At 43.9% G+C, this 17874-nt stretch overlaps 1 protein-coding gene across 4 annotated transcripts in view; it reads right to left on the reverse strand.

Moving 5' to 3' along the window:
* The window catches only part of syt3 (synaptotagmin III), a 40068-nt gene that overhangs the window by 15087 nt on the left and 7107 nt on the right, over positions 1–17874 (reverse strand). For 2 of the 4 annotated variants that reach the window (XM_057346123.1, XM_057346127.1), the window contains exons 2-6: positions 9592–9927; positions 9065–9486; positions 2721–3122; positions 1924–2032; positions 1028–1210 (exon numbers count right to left, since the gene is read on the reverse strand). In XM_057346123.1, the coding sequence (XP_057202106.1) occupies positions 1028–1210; positions 1924–2032; positions 2721–3122; positions 9065–9212 (842 nt within the window). In that variant the 5' untranslated portion in view covers positions 9213–9486; positions 9592–9927. The other 2 variants (XM_057346125.1, XM_057346126.1) reach the window with 2 other exon arrangements.

The following is a 17874-nucleotide window of genomic DNA, read 5'->3' on the forward strand; positions in this document are numbered from 1 at the left end:
CAATGCAAGCAATTCTGACGGATGCTGACTGACAACCATTTCAGTTCACGTCTCTCCTCCAAACTCCGCCCACAAAAGCTGACTGTTCTCTCAGAAGGTGCACAGAACATACTTTGACAAGTTGTTTAGTACAGGGAACTGTGTGCACGCGACCACTGTATGATGTCAAAGGATGTCGCGAGCGGCGGGGCTACTGTCAAACAGCCCGCTTCCGTCTGAAGTAAAGTTACCGACCGGTAAAGACGCTTTCATTCGGAAATTTACTTCCGTGCGGCAAGTCCCGTGCTGTGTCTTTCTCTGACACTTTAAAATGCTCCTCCACACACGCACACAAAATGTTTGCGGCAGTAATAAAGCGCACGCGTTTCTCTCTCTCTGTGTCTCTGCGCTATCGTATCACGAGTCATGTTCGGTAAAATGTATTCGGCCGAACACCGAACTTGCGTTTTTGCTATTTTCGGTGCATCCCTATTTAAAACCCCCGTTCGCTCACCTCAAAAGCAGCAGAGCATAAAAAGACTGATAATGTGATGAACGGGGACAGATCTGTCGAATCATTTATTTAAACTTCTCCCTATGTGTGAAGAATTAGGTATCAATCTCCACTCGCCCGTCTTTTTGTTCTCTTTGCCTCCTCTGTAAATTCTGGGCAAAACACAGCGCCGTGTTATTATGTGTTGACAGGCTGTGCTGTTTAAAGTGGCTGGTCATATATAATTCATGAACGAAACAGCTTCTCCTTCCTTCATTTCTCAAACATCAGCACTTTCCACCATTCTAACGTCCCTCCTCGTGACGGCGAAATAATGGACCAGGACTGACGCGCGAGGGCTGCCCGCAGAGGGCCTGAATATAACTCATTGTGCTGACTGCAACTCCCCTGCCTCGCCTTTTCAATTGTGGGCCTTGACGATGAGATCTATTTTTAACCATCTAAAGTATTGAAAGACATGGATCCCCACATTGTATAACCACTCCATATGAGACGATTTCCCGTGGGGATGGGAGCTGGAAAGATGGATCTCACTTGAAGGCGTAGCGCAGGAGGAAGCTGATTTTGCCGCAGGTGTCGCCCTGTTTGCCATCCCCCTGGTCTCCTTGGCGCAGCCTGTAGAGTTCTGGTTTGATCTGCCCGATGCTGGTCAGCTGCTCACTCTTCTCCTCACCGTGGAAATCAGGACTGGAGAGCTGGTGAGTAATGGTCTTAGGCCTGGAAAGAGAACAGAGGGTGAACACTCACTCACACATGCATATAAAGCACAAACACCCATTATAGCGGGTGCTGCGATCTGATGTGGTGTTTAAGGCTTGAGTCTGGTAAGGTAAACCTGTCGAGAACAAGCCAGGCCATATTTCACCTCGAAATCAAGAAAGCAAAGTGGACTTTCTTTGAAATGATTTATGAAGACCATTATGAATGCAAATCAAATTGTGTTAATTTTATAATGATAATAAAAAGAATATCTATTCCTTTTATTTATCATTTAAAATGTACAGTTGGTTGTATTTGTTGTATTGCCTTTAGTTTATGCTAATTTAACAAAAAATAATGAGAAATGAATGATGAAAATGGGAATAAAAAAATAAAATTTCCAGTTACATTGTGGTAGTGACAACTGGTAGGAGGGGGCTGCAAATAAAAAAAATTTTTTTTAAAAACATAAAAATCATTTTGCAATGCAAAAAAAATCATAATAATTTTCATTTCCTTCAGTTCCCACTGTGTCCTTGAAAAAAATCTGTCATATCTGGTAGTGTGGTTAAAAAACAAAGGTCTATTTCTATTATGAAATACTTTAGTACACACTGTGCACAAAAAGCAGCACACATCCTCCAACACACAAACCACACACTCACTCCATCATTCTGCAACACACACACACACACAACCACAGACTGGAACAAGAAGAGCAGGTCACTGACCTGGTGGTGACCTGCTGCTGCGAGTGGGCATTGGGCAGGTCTTTCGTAGCTGAGCCTGCTTCTGTTGCCGGGGGCAACTCAGGAGATGTCTGGTTCAACTTAAGGTTTGCTAATCAGAAGTAGAGAGGAAGCATAAGCCATAGAGAATATCAAAAGAGTATAGGTAAGTATAGTTAATTGGCTGGAGTGCAATATTTATTATATTTAAGAGAGGAAGCATAAGCCATAGAGAATATCAAAAGTGTATTAAGTATAGTTAAATGGATGGAGTGCAACTATATCTCACTATAGTCTTAGGGACTGTTTACACAAAATGTGTTCCATTGTACGTCTGTGCTGTTTTTTTTTATAGTTTTTGTTCAAACAAGCACTACACCTTCGACAGACACCTTTGACTGATGTGACACGTCTCACAGGTTTTTTACTTCTCACACCACGAGTGTAAATTTTGAGACGCTCTGTACTTAAAAATAGTGACTTTTAAAAAAAGTGTCTTGAGACACCTGTCATTTGTTGCATTATGTTGCGCATCGTCTAGATTTTTATACACAAATGCTTTTCGGAGTAAACAGCCTCTTAACAAGAGTGAAGCATTGTTTTTTAAACTGTAGCACAATTACCAGTATTTTTACACTCATCTAAATTCTCATTTAGAATTTTAAATTTAAATGCTTCACTTAATATCATTCAAACTGACAAAATATAAAAGAAAATATTTATCTAGTTATTTAGCTAACGGTGTTGTATTTGAAAATCACTGTAAGTGAAAAAATACAAAGTGTTTTGAAAATTCTCACCAGCATTGTTGGGATAAGAGTCCATGTCTAGGTAGGAATGCTCCTGCATCTCCTGCGGACCCCCAACCACACCCCCCACCACCAGCCCTCCTCCACCCTCCACACCCATCGAGTCAGAGAAATGGGGGTGATGCTGACCATGGGGAAGTGTGGGATACAGTGAGGAAGAGGAGTGTGTATCTTTCCTCTGCAACAGGGGAGGGAGGAGAGAGGAGCCCCCTCCGCCCCCCACCCCACCCAAACCGACACCACCAGGCAGGAGCCCTGACGTCAAGCTCAGACCTCCTCCTTCCTTATCTCTCCACGGCAACCAGCAAAGCTTCCAGGAGACGAAGAGAGAGACAGAGAGCAGCACGATGCCACAGAACGTTACAATGACGGAGAGCAGACTCACGGAGATCTCTGAGAGAAAACAAACAAAGGGAGAGAGGGGGGGTGAAAGTTTGATTTCCCATAACCTTGGGAAGTAACAACCGGGATGGGAATCGTGAGGAATTTAATGATTCAGGGCCTGTTATTGATTTCATTGACTGGTTCCAGTTCCTTAATGATTCCGTTAATGATTGTTTTAGTGCCTGAAGAATAACTGGTCTTGACAAAACACTTAGGAAATATAAACTAAAACAATACTAGTTCAAATATACATTTTTTAAGGAGTTTACTAAACTCTGTTCAGAATGTGTCTACTACGTATATTAAGGTCAATGTGAATGTGTGAGCATGTTGGTTGCAGCTTGCAAAGCAAAGGATTTTGTGGAGATTTTTTGTGATTTCTGCGGTCAAAAATGCTTAATTTTGCAGCGGCTTTATTAAAATTTTGCGATAAAAATTGTGGAGGGGTTTTACCGAAAAATATAAAAAAACTACTTGAATTGGCAAATAGAGTTCTTCTTTAAAACTACCACCTGTGAAAACATTATTTATGCATTACTTATGATTAAAAGGCATGCAGCAGATTCATACTGAAGGTCTGGAAACCTTGGCCGCTTAAAGTTTAAGGCCCGCCCAAAAGGCCATTTTGACTGACAGGTCAATCAACCAATCACATATCGTTTCATGCCGTTTCATGTTTATGGTTGTGGAAATGTCTATGCAATGAGTTTATGCCATGAACCTTGCATACTTTTAAGAAATCAGCGTTTAGTTGATTGTGGTGAATGTTCATTGACACCGAAATAAACATGATGTTTACAACATTATGTCATTTAAGAACGTGACACACACATCGGTGTGTCTGCAACCTTTAGCCAAAAAAGCGTAACGGCTAATGCTAACGCCTTCAGCACAACTAAGGAAGGATACCAGAGGCTATTTTTTTAAATAGATGGCAATGGATGATGTTAGCAAACTGTAAGTGTTACAGACCCTTCTCTCTGCTTGACTTTTGGAACAGGTTTTGACAGAATGCGCGATGTGAGGACGTCACATGGCGCGTCTTTGGCCAAATTATGCGGAAAATCTGCAACAATCTCAACATTTTGCAAGTTGCTGCAAATTTTGTGGAGTTAGTTTGATTATGCGTTAAATTCTGCGATCGCAAAATCCTGCAGGGACTGAAGGACGTACATTTATTGTCTGTGTATTCTTTATGAAATATCCCATTCAATTCAGACCACAATTCAGTTAAACATCAATTTTGCAGCAGTGCTGTAGATTCAGTAGCGTTGCAGGAAACACTGTCAGAGAATTGGGTACGGTGCTCCATCTGCATCAAACCTAGCATCCAAGATTCATTAACTGAACGAATCGTGAAAATCATTCAGTTCCAGTTTTGTGTTTAAATGAACTGGTTTAGAATAAAAACTGGTACTTAGCTCCCAACTCTAGATAACAAGCTTCATTATGTAACCTGGAAGTTATCATGGATAAGCAGCGAGATATTTGAAAAGAAAAATGTGCAAATGAGGTGGAGTTGGCAGACAGATGCTGTGCTTGGGAAATGACTTGGGAGAAACTGAAGGAAGTAGAAAGAGAGAGAGGATCAGAGGCAGAAAAAGGAAAAGAGATGGTGCATTGTGCCTGTAAATTATCACTGGCTCCCCCAGCATTCACAAGCCCTTATCTGAATACAAAGCCAAGAAAACGATGGATTTATTTCTTAGCAGAGAAAGTGGCGACGCCAATGACAATTTCCACAAAGATGTCCTCTAAACTGTGATTAAGCCTTACGACTCTGTCTCTCTCTGAGTATGAGCTTTCAATCACAAAGCCTTTAATAACAATTTCTATAAGAGCGTGCATGACTGAGTCATCTGAGAAAAAATGAGACTTTGGCAACTCGCTTTCAGAACCACAGTGGGGAGAAAAGCTCCCCTCCAATAAGCAGAAACAAACAAGCGCCTGCCAATCAAAAAGAACAGCGGCCTGGTCTGTCAGCATGTCTGTCGGTCTGATCTCACACCCACATGGTTCCTTGGCTTAACCCTCTCTCACATCACTATCTCAGACATTACACCCACCAGCAGCTCTAAACCCCAGGACGGTTCCACCTAGAGCTACGATGTAATTTCTATTACCCAAGGAAGCCATATCATATGTCTACCTCAAACTCCATCAGCCCTCTCTTTATTTACCCTTCATGCTGTTTTTCAGGTCAATCTTTTCCTTTAGTTCCTTCTCTCTACTGCCATCTTTTCCTCCATTGCTCACACGTTTCTAAGAGTGAGTCAGGGCTGAAAAAAATCAGAAATTAAAATTTGGCTCTATTTTAATTCATAAGTTGGTATTTTAATTAATTGGCGACAGCCCGCATAATGTTAAATTGGAATGACAGGAAATGAACCAAATTGCAATTCAAAGAAATTAAACCGTCATTTCATTAGTCTAACACAACACGCCTGCTTCATTTTTGTCCACACTGGAGACTTTACAGACAAACTAGAGCATTCCAGGAAATGTTCATGGTGCATTTCAATATAAGGAAATCGTTAAATATGATGTAAAAAATCTACAGGTTGCATTTCCCACGTTGATTAATAAACCAATTCAATGTGATATCAAGTACAGTAATTCACAAATCGAAAATTCAGCAGTGCACACTCACACCTTTACTTTTTCTATGCCCTCTTCCTTCCTTTCTCTCCATCACACTTCTCTCCTTCTCATCCTCAATGTTTCCTTTCTCTGTTCTTTCTGTCTCTCTTTGTTGAATAATTCATCAGTCTCTGTATGTCATTAATCACTACTTGTTCAAAAGATTTGATCGGATAGCAGGACAGAGGGAGGGGCGATGCGACTGATCTGTCAGTTTAAAGAACAAGATGCAGATAGAGGGAGAAAGAAGAGTGATGAATACAAGGATGAAATGGAAGAGAGAGGGACAGAGGAGAAGATCAAAGGAAAAGGGAGTAGAGAGGAGAAATGGTGATACAGGACGGTGGAGGCAGAATGGGAAGAAGAATGGAAAGAAAAGCAGTGGGAAAAGGGAGGGGCCTGGAAGGAGCTAACAGATTAGTGCACATGTTGAAGCAGACACATCGGCTGACTGGTCGAGATAACGTATTTACTCCACACGTCGAAGGTGAGGAAGAGAGCGAGATAGCGCAAGAGAGGGGTTAATAAAGTCCGCAAGAGCTCCCGGCTGAGAAAACAGGTCGGAAAAGTGGACAGTGATGGAAGGAAAGACAGAGAGCGATCACTGGTGTGGGAGAGGCGGAACTGCAAGAATGAAAGATGTGGAGCCAAATGATCAGACGCTGATGGAGAAAGAGACCCAACAGAGAAGTGGTTTGGGATTAGAACGGTTAATGTATTGATCTGCTTGCAAGGGAAAAAAGATTATTTGGAAGCAAAACAACTGAGCGTGTCTACAGACTCTGCCCTCTTGCTAAGCTTCATTTACTTTTCCACACCGTCACCACCTCCTAAAGATCTGGGTGGGGATGCACAAGCCATTTTTATGCTCCTACTTAACATTTGGACATTCAAGGGCTGCATAACTAGTCTAGTTTGCAAATAACTGTACTTTAATAATGGTAAACTGTAAAGAAATGTGTAGTCAAAGATCCAATAATCTGTCTTCAAATTTGTAAAAGAAAGTAATGTTAAATTAGAAAATATACTTTATTGATACATTTCTGTCAACAAACAGAATTCACACGGAATCAGTGACAGATCAACATAGACTTTGAAATAAGCAGACAATTCAAATGGTTTTCTTGCTAAAAAACAGCTAACATTTCTGTTATTCACCTAATGTTTCACAGAACGTGAAACTCTGACTCCTTTTTTTCATTTCACCTTGTTACTGTATGCTTGACAGCATGAATACAGTCCCCTTCAGCAGTACTGCACATATGGGCCATCCGGTGAGTAAAGAAGAGTTTAAAGACCCTCAAGCAGCACCCCTCAGATTTCCACTAATTAATATTATATTTAGCTGTCGTTCCTGCTCATCTATGTATGTCTCTATTTAACAACGAGAAAAGAGCATCTTGTGTTTTAATAAACCAAGCACATTTGACAGCCAAGGATTACCATGGCATGCTTGTTTATTTTTATTCGTTTTACTCTTAAAGCATTTCAAAGGAAAGTGTGGAGAAACATAAGGTGTCACTTGATTAGACTAGAAATGTGAATTTCCATGTACCAGAACATTTCAGACTAACACCATTTACCTAAATAACTGCGCAACTTCTAAGATCGACTTAAAAAATCTGAGGTTGCATGCGCATGACGCTTCTGTGTCTTAAAAAGATTCTGTTCAGAATAAAAAATGGTTTTAATTAGATTGGGAGAAATGTTGACTAAGGACTTTGAAACGCTAAAGCCTCCAGCAAAACTTCCATGATACCAGGATTCAATCCAGCACTCCTTAAATAACTAATGACAGACATTTAGTCACATTATCAAAATCTTTAATGTAAGTGAATGCATTACTCATTCGACTCATTCAATATTGTATTTACTAAACTATACATATGCAAAACTACTTTCATGCACAATTTAACTCAGCTCACCATAATGTTTTGGTTTTGGCACAGTTCCACAGATACTGTTTAACACAGACCCTTGGTTGCAGTAAAAAAAAACACATTTAAAGAGAAAAGAACTGCACACAAAACCTTCACAGCAAATTACCTAGTATTAATTTAGCTCTAAAGAAAAGAAAAGAAACTCCAAACGAGTGCACAATAGGGTAACAGTCCTTAATGAAAGTAATAAGTAATAAATAGTTTTGTTAACTCCTGCAGGGTTAAATCTAATACAGAAACTCTGAATTTGTAGCTTAAATTAAAACAAGTAACTTTTGTGATTTTGCTCTATATACACCCACCTGTCTCCCTTGTATCTTTGAATGAATTTAGTGTGTTTATAGACCTGTGAAAAAGCTTCAACAGCCTCCTCTTTTTACTAGAAACTCAGAAGCTACACTCATTTCAATTACCCATGGTTGTGCCATATTTTTTTCATATTTAATGGAATGCAAGTTCAATTCCATTTCAATCACTGGCCACTTGGGAATTTCAACAATAATGAGTAAATCTGTAAACAGGACAGTCTCACTCTGAACACAGCAACCGGCCATAACACCTGGGGTGCACATGATGTGAATTCAAATGAATGACCAGCCGCAATTACACGAACGAGCAGCTATTACCAGTGCTCATCCTCGATGCCCTTTCCTGGTCTCACAGTTCAGTGCTTTGCGAAATCACCCTTTTAGGCTGTTTGTCTGTTCCGTGTCAATGTTTTGGTAAAATTATGGACAAAAAAAAACATAATTTAAGCTCTAAATAGGTTTTAATGGAATAGTTCACTTCAAAATGAAAATTCAGTCCATATTTCTTCACCCTAATTTTGTCCCAAACCTGCATGACCTTTTCTTTCATATACTTACAGATTTCTGCCTGTTCCTCACACAACGTTATTGTATGTATTTCAAAGTCTTAAAGGTATAGTTCACCTAAAAAGTAAAATTCCGTCATCATTTACTAACCTTAAGTTTTTTTTTTTTTCTCTGTTTAACACAAAAGAAGATATTTTAAAGAATGTGGGAAGCAGTTCTGGGGCACCATTGACTCCAATAGAAAATTTCTTTCTACTATAGTAGTCAATAGTGCCCCAGAACTGATTGATTACAAACATTCTTCCAAATATCTTTTAGCAGAATAATGACATTTATACAGGTTTGAAACAACTTATGGGTAAGCATATGATGACAATATAAATATATAGCATATAAATTTTACTTTTGGGGCTGGACAATTGCTAAAAAAAGATTTAATAATCTTTTCTTTTACAAACAAAGTCACATGTGTTTAAAATTACGTATGGGTGGGCAAATTACATAATTTAAATTTTTGGGTGAACTGTTTCTTTAAATCTCTATGCCATGACCTCACCTGTGTTTATCTGTCTGTTGGGTCCTCTCATCATGTAGCTGAACTCTTGGCAGCTCTCACTCTGGCTGAAGCCTCCAGACCGGAAGCAAAGCTCCTCCACCAGCACCAACGCCTTCTTACAAAGGTCGTCTTCCCAGTCCCCCGACATCCTCCAATCCGCATTGCACACCCACCCTGCTCTCGGCCAATCGCGGCGCAGCCCTCACCGTCCACACCAATTGGACGGCGCTTGAGTGGAAAGCGTGTGTACGGCCACTTTCTACCGTAGGGATCCAATAAAACAGGAGGTTCTTATTTTGGATTCTGAAGGACAACGTTTCAACAAGGAGCTGTGAAGGTCTCTTTATGACTGTTAATTGAAACCTTTAATGGCCTCGAAACCCATTGGTCACAATCACTCCTCTCAATAATAACATGGACTCCTGGGGAAAACAAAGAGGGAAGGAAAGATAATGGATAAATGTATGAAATAAATTAAAACGGAACGACTGGATTTTGTGTTTGTGTGAGAGCAGTCTTCCACATACTTTTTTTATGAAGAATGACACTGACATCCCTGAGTCCTTGTCATAGTAAAGCAGGTCAAGACCAGATTAAATGGTATTTCCCTCAATGAATAAACAGTGGTACTATATTTAGGGCTGTTGTTCAGAAAGCATAGCCTAGATTTGCTGGGCTATTACTCTCAGTTAAACAATCAGTCGGGAGAGTAGAGGAGAGGAGAGTATTCGCAGGCGAAGTCCTTAAAGCAGCATCGGGTCAGAGTTGAATTTGAGACCGTTCCAGCGTCTTTCCCCGTTTTTCATTCAAACTGTAATGTTGATTGTGGTCCACGGCTGTATTTCTGGAATGTTCTACAGTGGCTGAAAGAGGGGGGGGGGGGGGAGAGAATGATGCACACATCATTAAAATCTGCTGTAAAATTATGGTTAAATTATAAAGGCAACCCGCTGGGCTTGCAGAGCTCAATAGCATGCAGAGGAAAACTGTTCATGCAGGATAAATGTTTCATCTCAAAGACAAACAGCTCTCCTAGTATAGTACATCTCTGAAACAAGAATGTGGTCAACCACAAAATATGTTTATCTTAAGAGTTTTTGTTTTTATTCCATGATAAAAGATTAGGGAAGCCTAGTGGTTTAATGATAAACTTTCATGCGAAGGATGGAAGTATTTAGGGTTCTTGTTAAAGCAGCCGATCAACACTATAGCACTTAATGTTATTCATTCCCCGAATTTATAATTCCTTTTCATTACCGGATTAGAAGAAAAGGTCAGATCTATAATAAGGAATACTGCTACCAATACCAATTTTTCTTTTACTAAAGAAACAACTTGCCCAAGAATTCTCATTATTTACTCACCCTCACATTTTTTCAGCAGAACACAAAAGTAGAAATAATTGAGGGTGTCAAGAAAAAAAAGTAAGAGTTTAGAATGACATGAGGGTGAGTAAATGATGACATACCCTTCGTTTTTAAATGAACTATTCTTTAAATGCATTTTATTTAAAGGGACAGTTTACCAAAAAAGATTCTGTCATAATTTACTCACCCTCGAATCGGTATAAATGTCTTTGTTCTGATGAACACAGAGAAATATATTTAGAAGAATGCTTGTAACCAAACAGGTCTTGGCCACCAATTTCTATAGTAGGAAAAATTTCAATGGTTGTCAAAACGTCAAACGTGCCCCAGAACTGTTTGCTTCCCTACAGTCTTCCAAATGTCTTCCTCTGTGTCCACCAAAACAAACAAATTTATACAGATTTGAACAACTTGAAGGTGAGTATTAAATAAAGACAGAATTATAATTTTTAGGTGAACTGTCCCTATGCAGTCTGTGTCCACAATAATAATTCTGCAATCCATTTGGATTATATCTACAATGAGCAAATTTTGTCATTTGTCATTTATAAGATGCAAAAAGATACACATCATGCTACAGATCTTTGTTTAGATATGTACACACAGCATTGAGATATAAAGATGTTCCAGTGAACCAGTGTGTATATAATTTGTCAGCGTGAGGTTCTGTCTCTATGAGATCTCTTCAGCGTTCTTAGTGGTGTGCTCGTTCTGTCTCAAAAAACCAGGTCAAAGCTCCACCTTTATTTCTCCTTCTCTTTTGCTCTCTGTGCCTCAACCCTCCTCCAAGTGTTTCTATCCACTCCTCCTTTGCTGCCGAAAACAGCAAAATGCCGTTAAGAGTTGCCAAATCTATCGATCTTTCAATCGATTTGCCGATCGCCTTCTTTCATCAGCGTGTTTTTCTCTCTCTAAACCAGTGAAGTCCCTCAAGAAATCAGACCTATGTTTCTTTCTCCGATGGGATGCCTCCTTATTGAGCGGACCGTCCATCTATCATTCTGATAGACTGTTCTTTCATGCTTTTTAGGTCTGTAAAATGTCATTGGTCTTTCATTGTGAGGTGGATAGTTTCTCTCCAGCGAGGTGCCACTTTCGCAGTCATTCCATCAATCAGTCAAAGCCTCAAGTACAGCTATAAGTCATTCAGGACAAGACTCGGGTCAGGATGTTCACCCACACTCGTTCGTTAGCTTCTCCTCTTCCTGCCTAATCAGCGCATTAATGGTCTCCATCAGTCTGGCGTGTGATCTGAAAAAGAAGAAACCCAAACAGATCGAGGCCCATTTATCTGTCTGTCTCAGATCTGCGCTCCATTGTAAAAATGAGCCTCAGATTGGCTCGTAAAAAATGCTCCCTCACCAAAAAAACCCTGTCTGTTCTCTTCACCAGTGCTCGGTCTGTAAATCTGTCCGAGTTTGACTTAAAAACTGCATCTCAATCTGAAAGATGGCCGTCTGGCACCGAACTACAGTGCCACTGTCCAGAAAAGCTGGGTCGATTCAGAACGAAGTTAGAGCAGGGAAGGAGGGGAGGGTGAGAGAAGGTAATGAAAAATATATGAAGGGAAGGAGCTGAAAAAGAGAAAGTGAGAGGGGAGAGAGAGAGAGAGAGAAAGAGAGAGAGGTATACAGTATAAACTATAAGACATAAAAAAAGGGAACTGCAATGGGCAAGCAAGTGCCTTGTAGCACCATACAGCATGTGGCCTTGGAACACAGATAAAAATAAAATCTTCCTGATGCATGTCTGGCGGATGGACATTTACAAGTCATATACTGTAATAAAAGTACAAGTGAAGCAATGTTTGTTACAGAAATGAAACGCACAACCAGAACAACAGAACATGAAACCCATTTCAGACATTCCATTGACTGCTGTCCAGATCTGAATCAATATCTCCAGGAAACGCAATACTTCACAACAGGGACCCCGGCAAACTGCATGGTCACTGTCCAATCACACACACAAGCCAAACAGAATTGCCACATAAAGGCCGCAAAGCCGGCGAGCCCTGTCCAATCACACACTAGAGATGAGAAAAACAATGATAGAAAAAGCAACGATTATGTAGATATGTAATTGGGCCCAAATAAAAGGAAAGGTCGATGTTCAGTGACATCAATCAAAATTGCCATAATTGCATTCCCAGAGGTCTAAAATCAAAAGATATTTCTTTAGACTTTGTCTCTGATGTCTCTCCTAGTTTAGCTTAGACTAAAACTTCAAAACTGTTGACATACAGTAACTCAGCTTGCAAAAATGTTCTAAGAACTTTTTCTAACATTCCCATTACGTTATAAAAACGTTATTTTTGAATAGGCATGGGCTGGTATGATATTTTGACGGCATGATAACCTTAAGCAAAAATACTACCGTTTCACGGTTTTGCGACTAAAAACACTAAAATCTGTTATTTTCGAATGTCTGCATACAAACAACAACTTTTCAAAATAATTTTATGCAACATATATGTCAGGTAAAAATAAAGCGTTTAAATTAGGGGTGGGCGATTTGGCCTAAAATCTAAATTTCAATTAACTGAACATTTTCTCTCGATTACGATTATTGAACGAATATTTGTTTTCTTAGTTTTTTGCCTGCGTAGATAAGGTTTGTAGTGTAAACAGGGGCGTAATTTCCACTGGGGGCATGTCCCCCTCACTTTTCAAAATCCTGTTCGTGTCCCTCTCACTTTTAGTTTGTATTGATTTTTTAACCACACGCTGTCATCGCCACGGAGAAGTACTAGGACCGAGCAGGACACTGCCTGTGTCGATGCGCGCGTCGCGTGCACACTCTAAAAATAGATCACTGAAAGATTGTTTTCAATCACGTGGTTTTGATTTGAATTTAATAGAAAATTGTTTTTACGTGGTCGTGGCTCCATTATTCATCATTGGAGTTTGGGTTCCTCGCCACAGCAGAGCAGTGCAGTGTTGGCTTGCTCACCGGTAGACTGCATTTATTTATTTATTTATTTATTCATTTATTTATTAGATATTATTTATTATAATGATCTTGCTTGGTCTATAAACACCATGAACTGTGCTGTGTTTTACCTTTCTGTGGTTTTCTTATTTGCTCCTGTAAAGCTGCTTTGGAACAATGCACATTGTGAAAAGCGCTATATAAATAAAATTGAATTTAATTTAATTGAATCGTTGTTTCGGTAGGCTATATTAAGCTGTTTCCTTATAATGGACTTCTATGGGGAAGAAACACGTAACGCGTGATTTATGACTTTTTTCGTTTAATAAGGACTCGTTCTTTTAACAGCAGTTCCCTTTCTGTCGGTCTCTCGACGTTGTGTCGAGCCGACCGATGGGTTCGTCCCTGAGAACCAATCGCTTCCGACTTCTTAGAAAAGGCCAATGAAAATTGGCGAATGAAATTTGCATGCCGGACTCCGCCGCCGGATATCCGAGTATAAAAGGGAGACAGCGTGCCTCATTCATTCACCTTTTGTTCTTCGGAGCCTTCGCTCATGATCAACAGACTTCGCTACAAGTAGCAACTACAAGACTGCCGGCTCTACGACGTGGTGCAGCGGACTGTCCCTTCCTGCGGCGACTTCCCCTGGGCATCTCAGCGGTTCCAGAAGTGTTCGAGTTTTTTCTCTAAAAGAGCAAATTTCTCCAGCGTGGCATGTCCCGCTGTTCTCGTAGGTACAACACACTCATCGAGGAGGGGGACGGACACGATGTCTGCTTCCAGTATGCTGGGACAGATGTTGTGGATACGTCCTGCCCACACTGCGGGCGGTTGACGATTCAGACGTTGCGTCACGGGTGGCTGTGTTCCCACGGGACTCAGCCACCACCTCGTCTGCTTCCCGTTCTGTGATGGCAGGACTACGGCCCTGATATGATTTGAGGATTACTGTGAGCGCTAATCCGTCAGCCACTGGCTCGCGGACCGTTCGCACCTCGTCTCGCTCGTCTGACCGTTCCCCATGAGGCGGTCCCACCGTCTTGTTCCTCAACCACGTATCGGACACGGTACGTGATGATGAGATGTCTGTTGCAGCATCGGAGGGTGACTTACTGGCATCAGACTCCGACGATTCCTTGAAGCTCTCTCCCTCGGGGGGTCGAGCTCAGGAAGAAGCGGACGTCGAAATGTCAGCCATGCTTTCCCGGGCCGCCGGCATTGGGTTGCGGTGCACCGCACTGCCTCTCCCAACGCTCGCGGCTGGATACACGGTACCTCGGGCTTGAGAGCAGCTCCAAGTCGCACTCGCCCCCAGTGCTGTGTTCCCCGGAAGTGCATGAGGAACCTAGTACGACCTGGAACGCTCCCCTTCGGCACGTACACGTCATCTAGTTCCATCGCCCTTTCTTCCCTCGATGGTGGGGCAGCTAGAGGATACGTCGATGTCACCCAGGGGCTCGACCTAGACTCCCGTCCAAAGCACGTAGGCTTTTCGGCATCTGAGGTGTCGAGAGCTTACTCTGCTGCGGGACAAGCTGTCTCCTCTCTCCACGCTATGGCCATCCTGCAGGTCCATCAGGCCAATGCACAGAGAGAGCTCCACGAGGGTAAGACCAACCCAGCGCTTATGCAGGAACTCCGCCCCGTCACCGACCTCGCTCTACGGGCGACCAAGGTGATCGCGCGGGCCCTGGGTTGGGCGATGTCCACACTTGTGGTCCAGGAGAGACACCTCTGGCTGAACCTTGCACAGATGAGTAACGCCGAGAAAGTCCGCTTTCTCGATGCACCCATCTCGCAAGGGGGGCTGTTTGGTGATACTGTCGAGCTGCAGTTCTCGACAGTAAAGGAGCAGACAGAGGATATCAAGTATATCCTTCCCAGCTGCAACTCGACCGCCCTCTGGCCGCCGAGATCCCGTGCACCGTCTGCTTCCCAGCAGCCCTGGTCGATGTCTCGAAGAGGAGACCACCACCCCGTCAGCAGCCGCGGCGGAAGCCAAAGCGGCCCTCATGGGAAGACCCCAGGGAGATCGAGAATACCTTCGGGCCCGACCCCAGCCATTCCATTGCTGGTAGTCGATCCAGGACGGTTCCTGCCCCGTGCCAACAGCCCACTTCTAAGAATTTTCTCTCTCTCTGGGCGTTTATCACAGCTGCTCTCACCCTCTACACGACAGTGTTCGGCAACTCGACGTTGGATAATCATCAGCCTAAGCACTCTCATTTGATGGTGCGTTGTGCTACATCATCGCCAGACAGGTAAAACTGCAGAGCCGATCTCCTCTCCGGGGGCCCCCCCACGGCGAGGGATCTGCACTGCCAGCCATCGAACCACCCCCGGGAGGTCGATGAAGCAGAACGTACCCCTAGCCTCCCTGTCTCGGTCCCTGGGAGCCTGACAAGAGCTTCCCAAACAGTCACGGTGATTACGGGATACGGTCCGTCTCGGGTACGCGATCCAACTCCCCAGACGCCCGCCCAAGTTTTGGGGCATCCTCTCAACCTCAGCAGAGGCAAGGATGCTGCCGTGCTTCGGGCCGAGGTCGCCACCCCTCTGGTGAGGAAGCGATCGTGCTCGTCCCTCTAGCCGAGATGTTCAACGGGTTTTACAGCCCGTACTTCATCGTCCCCAAAAAAGCGGGGGTCGCTAGATCTGCGTACCCTGAACAGGCACCTACTCAAGCTGCCGTTCAGGATGCTCACGCAGAAGCGCATCCTGATATCTATCAGATGTCAAGATGGATTCATGGCAATCGACCTGAAGGACGCTTACTCTCATGTCTCAATTCTCCCTCGTCATCGCCCGTTCCTACGGTTCGCTTTCGAGGGTCAGGCATATTAGTACAGAGTCCTCCCTTTTGGTCTGTCCCTGTCCCCACGAGTCTTCACGAAGATCGTGGAAGCCGCCATCACTCCCCTCTGGGAGAGAGGTGTGCGGGTACTAAACTATCTCGACGACTGGCTCATTTGACACACTCGCGAGATCTGTTATGTACACACAGGGACCTAGTGCTTCAGCACCTAGATTGATTGGGACCACAGGTCAACCTATAAAAGAGCAAGCTCTCCTCTGTACAGAGCATCCTCTTTTTTGGTATGGAACTCAACTCTGTCTCCATTACAGCGCGACTGACTCAGAAAGCACTCAGTCAGTGTTGAACTGCCTGGAATATTTCAAGCAGCCAGCGGTCCCCCTGAAATTCAGAGGCTCCTGGGCACATGGCATCCTCAGCGGTGGTGATACCCCTCGGGTTGATGCACATGAGACCGCTCCAACACTGGCTACAGAGTCGAGTTCCCTGGAGAGCGTGGCACACTGGCAGCAGGCGGATGGTGATTACGCCTCTCTGCCGACGCACGCTAACCCCTGGTCTTCAATGACCTTTCTACGGATAGGGGTCCCTCTCGGGCAGGTCATGAGGCCGTGGTGGTCGTGGTGATGACAGACGCCTCCCTGCAGGGTTGGGGTGCCGTGTGCAATGGGCACGCAGTGTCGGGAGCTAACACGACTCGCCCGACGCATCCTCCTGTGGAGTCCGCAGGTGAGCAGATCCCTGCTAGCCACACATATCCCAGGCAACCTGAACCAGACAGCCGATGCGCTCTCTCGTCAGTTGACGCCTCGCGGAGAGTGGCGACTCCACCCAGCTCCAGTCCAGCTCATTGGGTACAGTTCGGGCGGGCTCAGGTAGACCTGTTCGCCTCCCTGGACACCACCCATTGCCCGCTAGGGTATTCCTGTCCGAGGCCCCCCTCGGCACGGATGCTCTAGCGCACAGCTGGCCGTGGGACAAGCGGAAGTATGCCTTCCCCCCAGTGAGCCTCATTGCACAGACTCTGTGCAAGGTCAGGGAAGAGGAGCATCAAGTGTACTAGTTGCGCCATACTGGCCCAACCGGACTTGGTTCTCGGAGCTAATGCTTTTGACGACAGCTCCCCCCCCCCGGCTGATTCCCCTGACGAAGGACCTGCTTTCCCAGGGGAAGGGCACGTTATGGCATCCCAGGCCAGACTTCTGGAACCTCCATGTCTGGCCCCTGGACGAGATGAGGAGATCCTGAGTGGCCTACTCCCTGCGGCGGTTAGGACTATCACTCAGGCTAGGGCCCTGGCCACTAGGCGGCTATACGCCTGTAAGTGGTGCCTCTTCTCATCCTTGTGCTCTTCTCGAAGAGAAGACCCGCGGAGTTGCTCGATTGGGAACGTGCTGTCCTTCCAGAGACTCGAGAGTAATCTCTCCCCTTCCACACTGAATGTGTATGTAGCCGCTATTGCCACTCATCACGACCCAGTTGCTGGTAAGTCTCTAGGACAGCACAACCTGATCAATTGGTTCCTAAGGAATGCGGGAAGGCACTGCCTCACCCGCGCTCCGTACCCTCTTGCGACCTTGATGCGGTCCTGGAGCCCCTCGCAGATGCCGCTCTTTCTCACCTCATGATGAAGACTTTTGGGCTACGTGCCCAAAGTTCCCACCACTCCCCCTACACCAGGTGGTGAACTTACA

The sequence above is a fragment of the Triplophysa rosa genome, linkage group LG11, assembly GCF_024868665.1.
Source record: "Triplophysa rosa linkage group LG11, Trosa_1v2, whole genome shotgun sequence".
Taxonomy (NCBI): domain Eukaryota; kingdom Metazoa; phylum Chordata; class Actinopteri; order Cypriniformes; family Nemacheilidae; genus Triplophysa; species Triplophysa rosa.